General features: G+C 37.1%; 1 protein-coding gene across 3 annotated transcripts in view; it reads left to right on the top strand.

The window, feature by feature from the left end:
• Nucleotides 1-18,049, top strand: part of ADAMTSL1 (ADAMTS like 1) — a 465,052-nt gene that overhangs the window by 217,908 nt on the left and 229,095 nt on the right. For all 3 annotated transcript variants that reach the window (XM_061200460.1, XM_061200461.1, XM_061200463.1), the window contains one exon: nucleotides 1,819-1,903. In XM_061200460.1, coding sequence (XP_061056443.1) covers nucleotides 1,819-1,903 — 85 coding nt within the window. The remainder of the gene's footprint in view (nucleotides 1-1,818; nucleotides 1,904-18,049) is intronic.

Consider the following 18,049-nt stretch of genomic DNA (forward strand, 5'->3'; position numbering starts at 1 on the left):
GAAGTGAGAGAGTGACATGGACTTATATATACTACCAAATGTAAAATAGATAGCTAGTGGGTAGCAGCCGCATAGCACAGGGAGATCAGCTCGGTGCTTTGTGACCACCTAGAGGGGTGGGATAGGGAGGGTGGGAAGGAGATGCAAGAGGGAGGAGATATGGGGATATATGTATATGTATAGCTGATTCACTTTGTTATACAGCAGAAACTAACACACCATTGTAAAGCAATTATACTCCAATAAAGGTGTTAAAAATATATATATATAGGAAGAAGTGGCCACTGATACAGCTGACAGAGTTCGGTTCAAAAAGACAGTAAAGTATTAAAAGCCTACTATCATTACCAAGCTGAACTCTTCATTATTGAAAGACAGGGATGGTTCGAGCTGTCATAGACGGCTTCATTGACCGAGTCATTTATCTAGGGGAGGTGGGCTAGTTGTAAAATGATGTATGTATTTTCGGAACCATCTTCCTGGATTTAAAATGTTAGCAAATCCTTTTGGCTTTGGCAGTTTTACATCAATATTTCTCACTGGCTTTGTTTTCTGACCATAAACAATTGTTGTACATAGAGGATAAGTGATGCCTCTAACTTAAAATAGTCCATTCTTTATTCGTTCGTCCTTTACCCAGCCACTTCAGAGAAAGAAAAGCAGTTTGTGGTTAACTATCAAGAATAAAATTTGGGGACTTCGCTGGTGGTCCAGTGGTTGAGACTTCGCCTTCCAGTGCGGGGGGGTGTGGGTTCGATCCCTGGTCAGGGAGCTAAGATCCCACATGCCTCGGGGCCAAAACCCAAAACATAAAACAGAAGCAATATTGTAACAAATTCAATAAAGTGTTTAAAAATCGTCCATAAAAAAAAAAAAGAATAAAATCTGGATTTTCACAACTAAGTAGTAAGTCTGGCTCTCTAAACATCATTAAAATGCCATATAATCCTATGGTGTATGCATATATAGACATATTTCTTTCATCTTTACAATTATTTGTTATAAAATGGTGATAGAGCTTCACTGGCTCATACTGTAAAGGCAAATATGCCTATAAATGACCCTAATAAATATGTCAGAATGGGAATCTTGGCAGTTACTTCTGTAGGAGCAGTTATTACCTCCCTCTTTCTTTTTCTCCTCCACATTTTTTTGCTAGGAAGTAGTTAGGAGGCTTGTTCTGAATTGTTTGGCCAAAGCTAGATAAATAGTTGAAGCAAGTCAAATGACGAGTTGTGGACCCTAAGTTGATCGTATTCCAGTTGTCATAGAGCCTTGGGTTGGTATTGAATGAGTCAGATGCCTAAAGCAACATTTTGTGAATTTCAGAGTGTCAATTTTGTTTTTCACAGTATGGAACAGATCACACTTAGCCAAAAGGCAAAAGAAAAACAAGTTAGAATTTATGAAAGTATCACAATATAATCCATTGTACTTTGTGTTTGTTTTAAAAGATAAATAGTGCTCTATCTTTTCAACAGGAAATGGAATCAAAGATACTTCGATGATTCTTTATACACATACTGAGCTCTACAGTTATGATTTTCATAATAAAAAGACTTTCCTTAGCTAATCAACATAATAAAGGGGACTTATACGCAGACTAGTGTTATTAAACATTTTAAAATCTGATTTTCATTTTCTTCATATAACTATCATCAAAGGCAGAAATTTACCTAAAAACATAGTTGCAGTTATCAACATCATAACTTTTAGGTAGTACAACATCAAGAACTGGGGAGGAGAAAATGAAATTTCCCTGAAATCCTAAATTGGTTCTAACCTCTTCTCTTTTGTGTGCATGCACTTAATTCTCAGAAAAACTTCCGGTAGAGGCCAAGCTACCATGGTACAAACAAGCTCAAGAACTTGAAGAAGGAGCTGCTGTGTCAGAAGAGCCCTCGTAAGTTTTCAACCATGAGTTGTTCTGCTTTTGAAGCTGACTGGTTTAAAGAAAGCAGTGTCTTGCTGACTGTGGCTTTCATGGGTTCTGAGCTAAGTGTACTCCTCTTACCAAGGGTGGAATGAGGCTTTGGGGCTGTCAAGTTGGAGATTTATTAGTTTCAAAGTGTTTCTCAAAACATGATTGCTCTCTAAATCTTTTCAGTTACGAACTAAGAAAATGAAAGTGTAGCGCCTACCCTCTTCTCCAAAATCTGACCTCCTGTTTTCTTTTGCCGAGAGGCCAAAGGTGAGAAGGTCCAGGCTGCATCTGATGATGTAACGTAGATTTGATGTGAAAGCCTAGGCAGCTTTTTATACTCGTTATCTCCCAGCTTTGCAGTATAGCCACTCACAAAAATGAAAGGGTAAGTGAAATATATCCGAGGTCAAAGGCAGCTTGTTAGCTTTTCTTTTCCTTTTCTTGCTGGGATTGGTATCAGATGGATACCAGGTCTTTGCCCCACTTGATCAAGGTCCCACACTGGCTCAGTTTGATCAAGGCCATGAAATCTGTAAGACCACTAGGCACAAATTTTCCAGATACTTCAGAAGAGGAAACAAGGAAGAGAGACAAACCTAGGTTGATTGATTAATTGACCAACAACTGTATATCGATTCTACTACAATACACTGATAGGCCTCTCTGCTGCATCATTTTTAAAAATACAGGAAAGCACTTTATTGATGAATTTCATCTATGACCAAAGCAGTTTCTCTGACTGATGATTTTCTAGATTAATTTATTTAATCCAAGTACTAGGCTCAGTGCTATGCATTGGTACCTAAGACATGTTATGTTACCCACCCTCCAAGAGCTCACAGTATAGCATTCAGGATACAAAATGGTTTCCAAATTCAACCTGTAGTTTAAATTTTACTAAATATAATATATAAATTAAGATTATAATTTATATATTCAAAAGCAATTTAGAACCTCTTCTGAGTCATCCTGTTTGAATCTAAATCTGATATGGTTTGCCAGAACACAGATTGTGTTCTGAATCACACCCTAAACATCAAGAGATTGAAAAAGAAATCCAAAATACAGATTGGTAAAATGAACAAAGTTCATTTGTAAAAAAATGGTGCTTGGTTTCACAGAAAAATGGTTTATATATAAGGTAACACATTTCTTACTTAAAAGGATAAGAAGCAAAACATAGATTATTTCTGAATCATAAAGTTGCTACAGCATTTTGTTTGCAACTTCTTTGAGAAAAGGCTTTAAGAAAAAGCAACTAGCCACTGCAGAACTTTGGAGGAAAGGCAGTGGTTAAAGATACAGTGCAACTTTTATGTGACTATATAAAGGCTTAAAACTTTGTTTCTCTCCTGCCAGTACCTGGCTTGACAGACCTTCTCGCTGCTGGAGAGGAAGGAAGCAGTTCATTTTAGAGGGGTATTAACTCTTGAATCCGCTAAGGGGTCCTATTTAAGACACGGAAAGATGCCATGTAATTGGAGCTAGTTACTCCTTATACGTATTCCTAGATTAAATACATTTAAAGCCAGATAGGTATTATTTTACCTAAATAAACTCTGCTCTCCTGTACATTATATTTTGTCATTTGGTCTAAAGCGTAATTCTGGGAGTAATATTGCATTATGACCGATGTTAAATAATATAACAAAGTTTAAATTAGATCAAAACACCTTATACTAATAATTAAAAGTCTTTCTCTTTATTAGATACCCCTCAAATGAAAGCTATAAGTAGAGTTTAATGCTTCTCCAGAAGCATTACATAGACCACATTCAACTATATTTTGTAATGAGTGTTTTCCACTAAAATTCTGATTAAGATGCATTATGTGTAACTTTAATCTTAACCAAATCCCTAAAGTAGTTAAACACATAGTTTTAACCACTGAAACTATAGCCATATATTAGATTATTAAATTTTACTCTTGGTGTGATGGAATTGCCATCTTGGCATGATTAATCTGAATTGAAGTAGATTGTAATTGGAGTGCTAGTCCCGGGTAAAGGAAATGTATACTGTTATGCTCAGAACAATAATTACTTTTATACAAAAATGAAATAAATGACAGCTGTAGAATAATGTAATGAAAGGTATGTGGTTTCCACATTTTAATACACTTTACATGTTTACCGCACTGGACCCTAGGAAAGGTCCTACGTGTCACATTATTTTTTTTAATTGATTTTGAATTTTAAAAACATAATTTTGCAGGGTCTTAATCCTTTCTTTTTTTTAAACCACACAGACTAGTTTCTGAACGTATGGAACAACCTATAATTACTCTCCATAGTATAATGAAAAAATGATACACTGTCAGCAAGTCTTTCCTTCTCCCCACCAAAGAGACTCACATTGCTTAAATTAAATAGTAATGTTTAGAAGCTGTGGTTGTCACTTCTGAACTAATACAGAGAAGCAAGAACAGTGGTCCAGGACTATTATCTCTTGCTTTGGCTCCAGTTAACATGGTGAGTTCTGTAATAAAACAGCAAATATCATTTACTTCCCCTTATGTAAAATAAAAATATTATCACCAGCCTGTCTCATTAAATACTATGGGAAAATCAGTAGCTTAAAGTCTTTAGTATATGGAGATACCATTATTGAATGTCAAATTCTTTTGGTAACCCCAAAATGAAAAAAAAAATTTTGGTTATCACTGTAGCCAGAAATATGTTTGAAAGCAACCACTCTAAGACATGTTTAGAAGAAAACTATAGTAAAAGACTGAAAACTGAACTGCTAAGAAATAACTAAAACTTTATAGAACAGAAGTATGTTACATATTCCGCTAAACTAAATGCCATGCAGAAGATACAAATACAGTTATTAGTCTCATAGAATAGATGAAATAAATATCAATAGTGGGTCACATGAGAGTAATGAACTTACTAGTGATGAGAGTCATCTTATGAAGCTGCAGCTTCATTTATAAATGCTTTTAGACATTGTTTTTTCCTCAGCAAAGACCTGGTTTATTTACAGTGTATTTGATTCATATGGTACAAAGGTAGGAATATTGTGATGAGTCTATTTTCTTGATCTGCAGAAAATGATTTCTTAACCCACTTGTGGGAGTCCTGCGCTCTAAACTGACTTTTCACTGGTGGCCGTAATTTGCCTTTAATCCACACACATGTTTTTATCAGGTTTTCCTGACAACCTACATCAAGAATCTTTAAGCAGCTTTGTCTCTCTTAATTAAGCAGAACAACGTGAACAAGATCCAGCCCCAAACTGAGACTAAGGGATGGGGGGGCTGTAGCTAGTGAAGCTGATCAAGCACAGACAACCTTATAAATTCACGCAATAAAGTGAACTTGCTTCCAAGGATGTCAGCTGAGAAATCCATAGAAATCCCTGCTACACAATTAACATGGAAAGAATTATGGTTTGAGATAGACTTGTACAAAAAAATAAGATTCTGGGAGAGCTGCATTTTTCTGAGGGTAATAGCAGTGCCATTCTACCACTAGAAAGGGGGAAACGGGAGAGGGACTGACAGAATTCTCTTCTGCTGTTATTCAAACTATGTGTTTTTGAATTTGCCTCCCGCTGATGAGAGTAATGTTAGATTTAGGACACATCATTGAAATGCCAGCGCATTGCTTCCACTAACAAATATATGGAAATAGCTTTCTAGGTATTTTTTAAACCCTCAAAATTTTACTTTTGTTTGGTGAGGGGTCAGAACTACGTTGTGGTCATACAGTTATACTCATTAATCAGATAGAAGCTAAAGAAATCACTGACTTGATTTCGCATCTCCTGCTTTTATACCTTCCTTTCAGTCTTTGTTGGGATGTATGCATAAACAGCATGACCACTTCAAGCCAAATACACAGCATGGCCACTTTGACAGCTTAATTTCTTGAGCAAAAATGAAACTATGGTGACTTCTAGGACCTGTCAAGACAGCTGTCTACTGCTACTGTGGTTAATCAGCTGGCCTTCTTAGAAAACCTCATCTGACTTGGAATAGGAAGAAAATTTTTCATTTTCTTAACTCCTTCAAGCCACTAACAAGCCACCCAATGCCCTAGAAGGTGATGGCCTGGGGGCTCTCGATGCCCTGCCTTTCTCCTTCTAGACTTTCTGCTCTCTGAATCAAGTCATCCCAGGGAGAGGAAGGTCGGACTAATTGGGCATCTAGGGAAGTCAGGTCCACCCCAGAGTGATTTCAGTTGCCAGGAGTTCTGCTTGGATGGCTCAGAACAAGTGACGGGAGACAGGTGATTCCCTTGGGTACCACTTGACCAGCACCGCTATTTTAACTAGCCATCCCTCCATCAAACCCCAGCATACACCAGGTGGAGACCCCTAACGGTGCTGTCCTTTCAAAGGTGGGATTGTGTGGTCCTCTGTGCCTTGATCTTACACTTAAAAAATGTTGACTTATCTTATTAGATTTTTCGTGAACAGCCTTACTGCATGGTTAGGAAAACATTTTGGGGCTGCAACACAATACCCAAGCCTTAAATGTATTGCCATAAATAACCTTGGTGTGAGCCATATTAAAAAGGAAGAAGAAGGAAAGCAAGTGGGCAGAAGGCAGAGGTAATATCTGGATGCCAGATGGCATCAGCTTAGTGATGGGGCTGGTTCAATAAGAGGCAAAGGGAAATTCCTGTCATGCATCTGTGTGAACAGAACCCACAAGGAATTAAGATACAGACAGAAAAGCCGATAAGAGTCTCCATGGTGATCCTATAGTCATTAAATGGTTTGTTTACCTTGGTGAAAATAGTATTTAAATATATAATATTTATATAATATTTAAGCTATATGTTTATGTTAGTCCGTATTTATATCCAGTAAGTTGTCTGAGAATGTGGATGGCTTAACTCAGTGGTTAAGAATGTGAATTCATGCTTTTTTAAAGTGGTTAGGACTGCTAATGGTGTGACACGTGATTTTATATTTTCCCCCAAAGGATATTTAGGGAATCAAACCTTGGTAATGGATCCAGATAGTTTTTCTGTTCATATCCTCAATACGAGGTACCTCAAGTACATTCTCTTTGTGAATCTCAGGCCACAGAACATAAAAAGAAACATCTTCTATATAAAGAGAAACAGATATATCTCTTAAGAATTAAGAGTCACCTAAGATCAAGAAATGTAAACACTATTTGCAGATCATTAAACCCTCAGAAAGGATGTTCAAGCAGAACATGGCATTAGAGTTACGGGATAAAAAAGCACAAAAGCATTTAATTTTGATTTGGCACATGGCGGAGTGAAAGCCTCATACTGGCCAGACTGAATGAGCCCTTATCCCCATAACGATCGTGACCTCTCTCTTTTCCAACTCCTTCCTTTCTGGTCTCCCTGTCTACCCAAATCGTTCTTATCCCTTATATCCTCTGCAGAATGCTTAATATAAATTCTTTGGCTGATTATGTATTTTAAATAACACTGGACCTGCTAATTGTTCACACCTCCTGATGAAAGAAGCTGAATTCACTCTTTAAGTCACCTGCTCTGGGCCAGACTTTGTGTCAAGTGCAAGTACTGTACAAAAGAAACCCAATAGTCCCTGCCCTCAAGGAACCTTGAGTGCATGCTTACCACAGGCATGATAAGATTGTGAGCAAAGTATTGGCCAGTCATCCACAGATTGAACAAACGAGCCAGCCATTTTGAAGAAATGCCATTTGGTGTTTGGGTACGCACAGCACGATTGTGTTATTGATTTCACAAGGAGTGTAGGAGAATTATTTATTGAATTCCCAAACTCTCTCTACTACCCAATGTTCCTCTGAGCTACAATATCAGGATAGTTAAGCTAGTACATGGTAAAAATGCACAAATATGAGAAATGAGTGAAAGAAGAATGCAGTAGACACTGAAGGGGTTTGGGGGGGATATAAATGTAAACTGGGGGTTTGCAGATTATGATAGAATTTCTGTGTATCTGACTTTGACTCCAAAACTAGCACTTGAGGAAAGATCATTGTATCTTTTTATATAGCAAATGATCAGATATTTTGTATCAGTAGATGTACCTCACTAATCCTTGGTAGGTGTTGAAAATACGCTACTGAAACCACAGATAATTTCCTAAAATATGAAATTTTTTTCAGGTACATCAGGCTGCCAACTATGTGAGTTGGTGAGGTGGGTGAGTCTGTATATTTGTGTGCTCAAACAAGAATACAGCCCCGCTGGAATCAAAGTAAAAAGCACTTTAACTATTGATCAAAGCTACATGCATGGTAGCAGCATGCACAGTGGTGAAAAGTGTGGGCTCCAGGGACGGACCTCCTGGGTGTGAATCATGGATCCCCCAACAGTAACAGGGAACCCTGACAAATCATTTGACCCCAGAGACCTTAATTTCCTCATTTGAGAAACGAACATAATGGTATCTATATCACAAGGCTATTTAGAGGATTAAGTTATGTGTAAAGTACCTGGTATGCAGAAAACTCTGTTTAGGTGTTAACTGTGGTTATGATTGGACCTTTTCCAGCATCATTCATCTTCTTAGAGAATATTTAAGAAAGTAAAATGGTATAATAATTACTCATTTACAAATGGAGAAATTGAGGCAGGTCTTATCTCTGCCTCATACACGTTGTATCATGTGACGTGTGAGAGAACCACAAGTAACCACAAATAACCCCAAATTCAACTAGTGGTTCCCCAGCTAGCACCACCTTCCCGCGTCTCCTCTATACTTCTGAGGCTCTTTGAAGACTCACTTGTAAGCGGCACACTTTGAATTTAGCCGAGAATTCATCCTAAGGGACAAGGGTTAGTTACCTTTATTTGAACCAAAAGAAATCTATAGCAAATGGCAAAAATTAATAAGGAAAGTTTAGAAAATGCTCGGATGGAAAAGCATCCTCTCTCAACTCTGAGTTACGTCCAGTTGACTCCCCAAGTTTGCTCCCAGCATGCACTGAGACAGAAAAATCAATAACAAATTCAAGAGAGCAGACAGAGCCATTTTTATGTAGTCATTAGAAAAGCCTTTCTTGCAAACCAAGAAGTTCTACATTTGTCAGCCCCTCCTACTGTCTCCACTTAATGCTCAGTGTGGAGCTACTTTCAGAACTAAATCTGAACTACTGCTCAGCTGAGCCCTAGAGAGTGGCAAAGACGAATTAATGGGATCCTTGTGTGCCAAAATACAGTATGGACCCTGTCACCACCAATATATGTTAAGTCCATTAAGGTCATTTTTAATGAACTGAACTTTTCTTTGGAAAGCTTTGCCAAACTTGTTGAGTTAAGGGAAAGAAACCTTTACAAAATTGCAAGATAAACTAATTCCACTCCATGTGAAGAAGAAATGGTTCATGACAAGTATTCTGAGTTTACAATATTTTAGATTTTTATCCAAGTCAGAGAAAATAATATGCCTGAAAATCTACATTCTTTTATTAAGCTAAGAACTCTAAATGCACTAACAGCATTGTAAGCTATAATGGCATTTTAGTTCCTGGGGTATGGCTTTTTAAATCATCAGACTAGCCTTAAGGAAAACCAAAATTTTAAATCATGTTCTGTTCACATAGGTCAGAAAAGCAACGGAGAGAAAGATGGTCTGAAACGAGTGTCGTAGCCTCATTTTTCATTGGTGGAGAGTGACTTGGCTCCATTTGTATCTGCTCATACAGTTAAGGGTCTATCTTCTCTTTTTCCCAAATCTCTGTGTGTAATGAGTTTTAAAGAGTGGGCTCCTCTAAACTAGGAACAATTCCATAATGCTCCAGAGTCTTCACTGTTGGGTGGCTGGTTGTATAATAAGGCAGTGTTAGACCAGAGTCATGTATAAATTACTGAAGGCATCCTCTGTCTCAAAGCTGCCCCAAATCCTTTTATTCTATAAAGCAGCATTTTTATTGAGATTTAACATAAGTATGATAGACACAGAACTTAAACTTGTCTCAAGCTACATGATAACCCAAACCCCATGAAGATGAATCAAGGCCAGCACATACTGCCCAAAGGCAGCTATAAGAAATATAAATAAATAAGCCCGTGATAGCTACTAAATCTGGGCACAATCACTTTTTGAAAGACCATAAGAAACTTCTAAAACAGGAAAATGGTTTCAGATTTTCCATGCCAGTGCCTGGAACTTAAACGTATGATTTAATTTCTTTGAAGTTTTAGGCTATTGCCTCTTTATCTAGCTTGGTTTCAACCTCTGGAGCCAAGAATAAGCCCAATATCAAATCACTCATAACATCAACCCTTACCCTCCTATTTACCCATTCACATATTCATTTGAAAAAAAAATGTATTTTTGAGCACCTATTGTGTGAAGTTCTACCTTCATGGAGGTTTGGTCTAAAAAATGAGATAGTTATTCCATAAAGATTCACACTTGATTATCAAAAACTGATCACTGTTATAAGAAAATGAAGAGGTTCTGTCAGAGAGTCTGACAGGGGCCCCCAAAAGGTGTGGGAGTCCAGGAAGTCTTCTTTGAGAAGGGACATGTCAGCTGAGACCTGTAGGATGAGCGGAAGTTATTCTAAGCTGAGAGAAGGGAGGAGGGTCATCCAGGGAGTGATCCACACATGCCAGAACTTTGAGTCAGGAAAGAATTACACACATTTAAGCAAGTGAAGGAAGACTAGTGTGTCTGGAAGCTAGTGACTGGGCTGGGGTTGGGGAGAATTGTAGGAGATGAAGATGGATAATGGCATAATATAAACCTGGGTAAGGAGTTTGGCTTTGTTTCTGGGTATAGCAGGAACAATGAAAAGGCTTACATTTTAAGAGCCCCCTGGCTACAGCATGAAGAAAAAATTATTAAGAGCTAACAGAGGAAGAAAACAGACCACTGGCTATTGTGGTAGTCCAGGAGAGAGCAGATGTTAGCATCAGTGATCTGGCTTACATGGCAGCCTTAGAGCCAGGACAATGAGGTGGTAAAGAGCTTGGATTCTATAGTAAATGGCCATGATTTGAATCTTGACTCTGCCATTTATTTAGCAGTATGACCTTGGGAATATCTGTGTCTCAATTTTATCATCTAGAAATTGGGATGAAAATATAACTGTTAAAATATAATTTATTTTTGTTAAATATATAATTTGTTAAAATATAATTTTCAGAAAGGTAAAATCGTGATTTATAAATATAAAATGAGCACATGTCAAACTTTTTATTTAACTCATGAATTATGACAGAACCAATAAGATGTTAAAACTAGTTCTAATGTGAATTGGATTTAGAAAAGTTTATATTTTCTATCAGACAGAATTATTTGCATTGACATGAACAGAAAAATAAGTTCCATCACTATGAACGAGAAACATCTACATCATCACTAGCTCTCTACAAGGGAAGTTTCATCTCTATGGAGTTGCAAAATAGACTAGCCAAAGACAAAGACTCACACTTCCATAGAATTTGACAGCCCCTGAAAGTCTGCTAGTAATCTTGTTTGTCCATTTCACAATGTTTCTGACAGTACCCATCTCCTAACAGTGTTATAATGAGCTAATATATAGAAATGCTTAAAACAAAGCAGTGAACATTAGCTATTATTGTTGTGGTTGTTGCTGTTATTATATCAAGGTGGTAGTAGTCGAGATGGAGAGAGGTAAATGAATTTCAGATATATTTTTGAGGGAGAATTAATAGAATTTGGGAATCGTTTCAAAGTGAGGAATTAGGGAAAATGAGGGGTCAAGAATAACTCCTAATTTTTCATGTGAGCAATTAGCTACCCAGTTGAATCATTTGCTGTGATGGAGAAGGCTGGAAGAGGAATCAGATGCTAAGAAAGGGAATCAAGAATTCCATTTTGGACACTTTAAGTTGGAGATACCTTTGAAATATCCAAGTGAACATGTCAATCAGGAAAGATGTCAATGTGTACTGGTTAAGAGCATGAAACCTTACTAGGTGTGTGGCTTATATCTCAGTTTCCTCATCTGTATATTAAATAGAGATAATAATTCTTTTCTCATCAGGTTATTGTTAGGATTTAACAACATTTATTTATAAAACACTTAGACGTGAGGCTGGCACATAAGAAGCACTGCATAATTTTTTGATAAATAGATTGTGTTAAATTAATGTTTATTCCTTTCAAAGAGTAAAATGGCTTGCTATCCCAAATCTTACTTTAAAAAAAGTTTCGATATGAAGCTCAGACAAAAGGTCTAGACTGGAGAGTAAATACTTAGAAGTTGCCTGTACTTTGGTGGTATTTGAAACCAAGAATCACTGGTGAGCACATCAGAAGACCGCACCAAACTGAGCCTTCAGGCACTGCAGTATTTAGAGTTTGAGGAGAGGAGAAGGATCTAGAAAAGGAGCCCGAGAAGGAAGTGACCAGAAAAGAAAAACAAAAACCTGGAAAGTTTGGTGTCATGTAAGTCAAGGAGAAAGTAATTCAAGAAAAAAGGCACAATCAGGTGTGCTGGATGCTACCAGAAACAAGATAACTGAGCACTGGATTTGTCGGGAAGAGAAGACAATGTGGGACCAATACTCTTAAACATTTATTATCAACTGTCTTTTTCCTGGCTTTTCTCTTATTGTTAAAGAAGAACAACATCCTGATGGTCAAGAGGGTCCCTCCTTTAGTAAGATTCCTTCTAATATCTTTTTATTTATTTATTTAGTTTTTGGCTGCATTGGGTCTTAGCTGTGGCACGTGGGATCTTTCGTTGTGGCGCGCGGGCTCTTCATTGTGGTGCACGGGCTCCAGAGCACATGGGCTCTGTAGTTGCAGCACATGGGCTCTCTAGTTGTGGTGCACAGGCTCAGTAGTTGCGGAACGCGGGCTTAGTTGGATTCTTAACCACTGGACCACTGGGGAAATCCCATCCTTCTAATATCTTGTCTGGAACCATATTAGAGGAAGCTGGGTCAGACCTACAAGATGAGTTTAACAGAGTACTCATACGTACGAGGTCCTAGGCTTTGAAAGAGCCCAGTCATCTCTGGCTCATTGTAACTTGGAGAGAACTCTGATCTCCTGAAGCATTTCCTTCTAGTCCAGAGTCTCTTTGAAAGGAAAATGTGCTCTTTAATGCAGTCAGCCTTTCTTCCCCCACTTCCAGCACTGAGCATTTCTGCAAGAAAGCCATTGAGGCATTCTTGCCGAGGCCAGCTGCCTCTCAAAGAACCCAAAAGGGCATCACTATCATGAGAAAAAGAAGTCAACTACTTGGAAAATGCCACTAAATATTGCTGTCCCAGGACTGCCTTAGAATGTTATGGAATTGGGTCCTTCCTTCACATCACTGGTTAGCAGCACTAGACGGGGCAGTCACTGAATTTTTTTTTTTTTTTCAAATAATTGTATTGGTGACTGCATCAAAATTGTCATTTGTTTTGTCATCTTAATTTCTAGAACCATTCTATTCTTGGTTATACTACTAGGCACCTTATGGTGCTGAAGACCCTCACAACTCAGGCATGATACTTAAGGATGTGAGGAACCTATGAAAAAAAGTGGTGCTATTAGATGTTTTGTAGAGTGATGTCCTGGACACCTTTGCAAAATTTTGCTTGGAGACTTCAATATGCATTTCATAACCAGCATGAATTATTTGCAATTCCAGAGAGTTGTAAGCTAACAGCTGCAGTTGAGAAATATTTTCATAATTCCACATTCAGATCAAGTATCCTTGACTAAAGAGCTTTCACAATAAGTTAGATTCCCATTTATCTGGAATGATTTAGGTGTGGTTCTAAGTGAATGTAGAGGCATATTTTGGATAAGTGTTCTCTCAAAACTTTAATGCTTTAGCTATATATATATATATATATATATATATTTTAAAGCTATAGAATTTATTTTATTTCACAAGTTTTTCATGCACTTTCTTCATTTTTTTAATAGTTCTATGAAATTTTATCACAGACATAGATTCATATAACCACCACCACAATCAGGATACAAAACTGTTCCGTCATCCCCCCTAAACTGTCACCTACTCTCCCTTTATAACCACTTTTCCCACAAACCAAGCCCCTAGTTGCTACAATGACAAAAGAATTCATAAATAAGTTTGATTTAAAAACACAATGTCAATGAATTAGATGTATATATTCATTAATGAAATTGTCTAGCTTTGTGTTGAAAAGCCAGTGATTACTTCTCGTACAAACATGAAATGCAAAGCTAGCTATATTTTTAAATAATCGTTTTAAGTTTGTCTTAGTATGATGGATTTTTTTTTTTTTTTTTAGTATGATGGATTTTATAGGTAAATCACTTTAAAACTCCTAGAGTGATTCAGTTAAAGAGTTGCCTGCCCTTTGTAACATTCCAAAGGTTTTTTGTTTGTTTACTAGTTTGGAGGATTTTTTTTTAAAACATCTTTCCTTTTAATTTCATTGAGAGACATTGAATAAATAACTAAGTAGATGAAAGAATGTGTTTCCCTTTCCCTCTCCTAGTTCCTTTCCCACCCAGCAGCAATTATTTTTTTCTCATAGATCCAAATGCCTCTTCGATACAAATGCCCAAATGCCCAAATTCCCAGCTAGGTTTAAGTAACTGCACCTTTTCCTAAAGATTTTACTGTCTCAAAGATTGTCCAGAATCAGGAAAAGAACCAACTCTTCAAAACTAAAGAAAAAGAATAGAGAAAGATTGAACTAAAAATAAGATGAGGTAATATGAAATACCATTTTTACCAATGACGTATGATGATTTTTTTGTCCCCAAATGACATATTTATGTAAAAGACTTTCTGGTTAATTTGGTATAGAATTACTTATACAGTATTTTATTTTTCCAATATACTCTTCTCCAGATCCCTCTGTGGCCACTGGTTAGGTGAGAAAATTTTAGAAAGGGAATAATCATGATTCTCATGTGAATATAAAATAAACATCTGTCAAAGATTGTATTTACCTCATTGATTAATGAAGAAACCAGGAATATGTTACAACCAACTCAATGGAAATTTAAAAGAACCAAACATATTCAGGCAAATAAGAATACTGAAATGAATTTACAAGTAGATGCAAAATGGGTCTATCCACAGGACAACCAATTGCATTCCACGAGACACAATCTTCATTTCTATGGGAAAGAATCTCATGATCAATTTCCTGCAATTTAAAAGTTGTAAAATAACTCACAGTCAATGAAAGATTTTAAAATTTTATAATAACTAGGAACAAGGCACTGAACAGAATATTCAGTAATCTTTGGGGTCCCTTTTAAGTTTTTATAATTTTTTTCTACACTATTCAGTTCATTCCCTCCTCTCCCCTCACCCTAAAATCACCAAAAGAAAGAGGAAAAAGAAATCCACAACCCCTATCAACTTATAACTCCAATGTTATAAGATTGAAAACTAAACAAAAATTAAGTATTTCTAATGTGATTTTCTGCAAGTTTCAATTTGCATTTTGAAACTAGAGAATGGGGTGAGGCTCGTAACAGCATCAAAATAACACAACTATAGAGCTACTATATTGTGCTACTCTTATTTTGAATAATCCCAATGATTTTTTTTTTTAACAAGCACTCTTATGAAAGGAGGAGAGAGGAAAGGAAGAGGAGAAAAGAAAAAAAAATATCAGGCCATGTGTGTATAAAACTAGAGCTAAGTCTGGCTAATATCTGCAGGAATGTGAGACTAACCAAGAGTGAATTGTTTCTCTTTTGCATCATATTAATAAAGTAATAGTTTTTATTATTTCAGTCCATGCTTCTGACTCCATAATAGCCACTAATAAACTAAACCACTTTGGGATTTTACAAGTGAATTTGATTATCACTCTTTTCTATTTCGTAATAGGGACTGTGGTAATACCTCTAATTAAAGGATAAGTATTTTGGTAGCGAAATGAACAATGAATCTTGCAAACAGAAGACCAGACAGAAACATAAATTACTTATTTGCCAGGGATCTGTTCGTTTGTTTGTTTTATCCTGGAGATGGGAAAACTAAATGCAGAAATCATATCAATCATTTCTGAAGCTCAAGCCCACCTTTGAAAGAACTCACTTATCCAAGCCATTCTTCATTCATCTGGCAATAGTGCTGCTAACCAAAAGAATTTTTAAATTACCCAAATTAAACTTCAATAATACATTGTACATCAAAACGATTAATATACTGATTTTTAAAAGACACGTTGACTCCATTTTAAAGGTCCCACTTTAAAGGTTCTAACTCAGCAAGAACTACTCAAGATGTGTCTTCTAAACATTGCAGTTAAACCTCCTAGCTCATATGACTGCCCTCTCACTGACCTTGCTTCCTCCCACTTGTGGCCAGAAAGCTCAAGATAGTAAATACAGAGTTGGGAGATCTAGGGATGTGGGGGAAGGTTTCACATGAAAAACAGTTATTATTCATTTGGCCGTTTGCACTATTGGATATTTTTCTTTTGAAATACAATCTCCTGCCTTCAGTGAGAGAGAATAGTATATCATCCAGTGTATGCACTAGAGATATTAGGATGACTGCCAAAAGACAGCACCACTTAAAGACCAAATTGTTCTTAATTGGTGTGAACTTGATGAAGACCTAAGGATAGTGGGTTGGGAGATAAGCCAGTAAGGCTATTTGACACTTGATAAGGTTCTCACTTGGGAGACATAAAGTAGATTAACCCTAAGTATCCCGACAGTCAAAAATACACACACACACCCTCACACACATATGTCTTTACTTTTTTCATTTAGATGCTACTTTAAAGTAAACAAGTCTCAATCATTGCAATGAGTTCGTGGGGCTTCGGTAGCACCCCTTTTCTACTTTGTGTGCTTTTGGTGTATCTTCCCAGTCCTGGAGAGAGAACAAATGCAAAGTGATTCATGTTATAGGCAAGGAGAGCTGAGGGTTTCATTTGTGCAGACTTTATATTCTAGATTTCATCTGGGACTCACTTTTTATCTAGGAGATAATCCATAAACAAATCAATTTAGCTACTTGTCATAAGTTTATATATATAGGAAAAAGATGGAAACAGAGGTTATTGCAACAACGAAGACTCACAAACATGGCCCACAAAGACTAAAATCTTCCCTATCTGGCCCTTACCGAAAAAGCTATTTGATCCTTGGTCTCTTGGAATAGTCACTGAAGAGGGCTATTATAGCTGACAGAACAATAATCCTTACTGCATGGGAAAAGCTAATAGGGTGCCATTCTTTTTGAGATCTTGTCATCTTCATTTGAAAACAAAATTTAGGACCACATTATGTAACAAGCATTATTCATCACTATTGTCAAAGCTGGCAGACTTATCATTTGCTTCTGGGTTTCTCTTATATATAAAATAGTTTGGTATGTATTTTCTTTTCTGTCCACACCTGGGTTGTAAAATTCAGTGCTTGTGTATTTGTTATCCTTGTTCCAGGACTCAGGCAGATAGATGTGAATGTGTAATAAGAGGGTTAAACTTATTTCGATTGCAGATTTTGGTTTTATATTCCTAAAAGACTGCTACAGGTAGCATTATTTAAAGAGGGAAAGACATTTTAATCTTTTAGGATACTGTTTTCCCCACCACGTTCTCTAGGTGCCAGGAGATGGTCAGGAATTCAAAAATGAAAGAGGGAGGTGACTCTGTGATGAGAATTTCTTGGGAATAATAATGGGTGATGCTTCCTCCCTCATGCACCTTCCTGACAAGGTTGTTTGTGACCTTCGTTCACCCCTAGGGGATGGCTCTTCAAAGGAAACAAGCGTCAGGCCTTTCTTAAAGGGACTCCCTCCATGCCTCAGACACCATGGGTCTGGGTCTCTGGGCCAGACCCCTGCTCTGCACACAGCCCAGGCTCAGGCCCAGGCCACATCTTTGTTGTGTTTCTTCCAGTTTGAAAACTTGGATAGGTTTCCTGTTAGAATTTCAGTTTCCCTACACTAGATAGGAACTATTTTCACTTGCTGGGATTTAATGCTATAACCTTCTTATCACTTCTTGCCTTTTCTGCCAAAGTCAAGGTTAAAGAGCCAGGTTCGCATGCCTCCTCAGCATGACTCCCTGTTCAAAAGCAGTAGGATCATGGAAAAGTAAAAATTTTTTTTAATTCCAAAGTCCTTTCTCCAGATTATTATACTAACTTTGTGAAAATGTTAGTGGTTCCCTCTGGGCTTTTTTCTCTAGGCACTTCTCAAGGTCATCGCAGATATGGCCATTGTTGATTAGCAGGAGGAAAAAAGCCTTTTTT

This window comes from Eubalaena glacialis, chromosome 9 (assembly GCF_028564815.1).
Source record: "Eubalaena glacialis isolate mEubGla1 chromosome 9, mEubGla1.1.hap2.+ XY, whole genome shotgun sequence".
NCBI lineage: Eukaryota > Metazoa > Chordata > Mammalia > Artiodactyla > Balaenidae > Eubalaena > Eubalaena glacialis.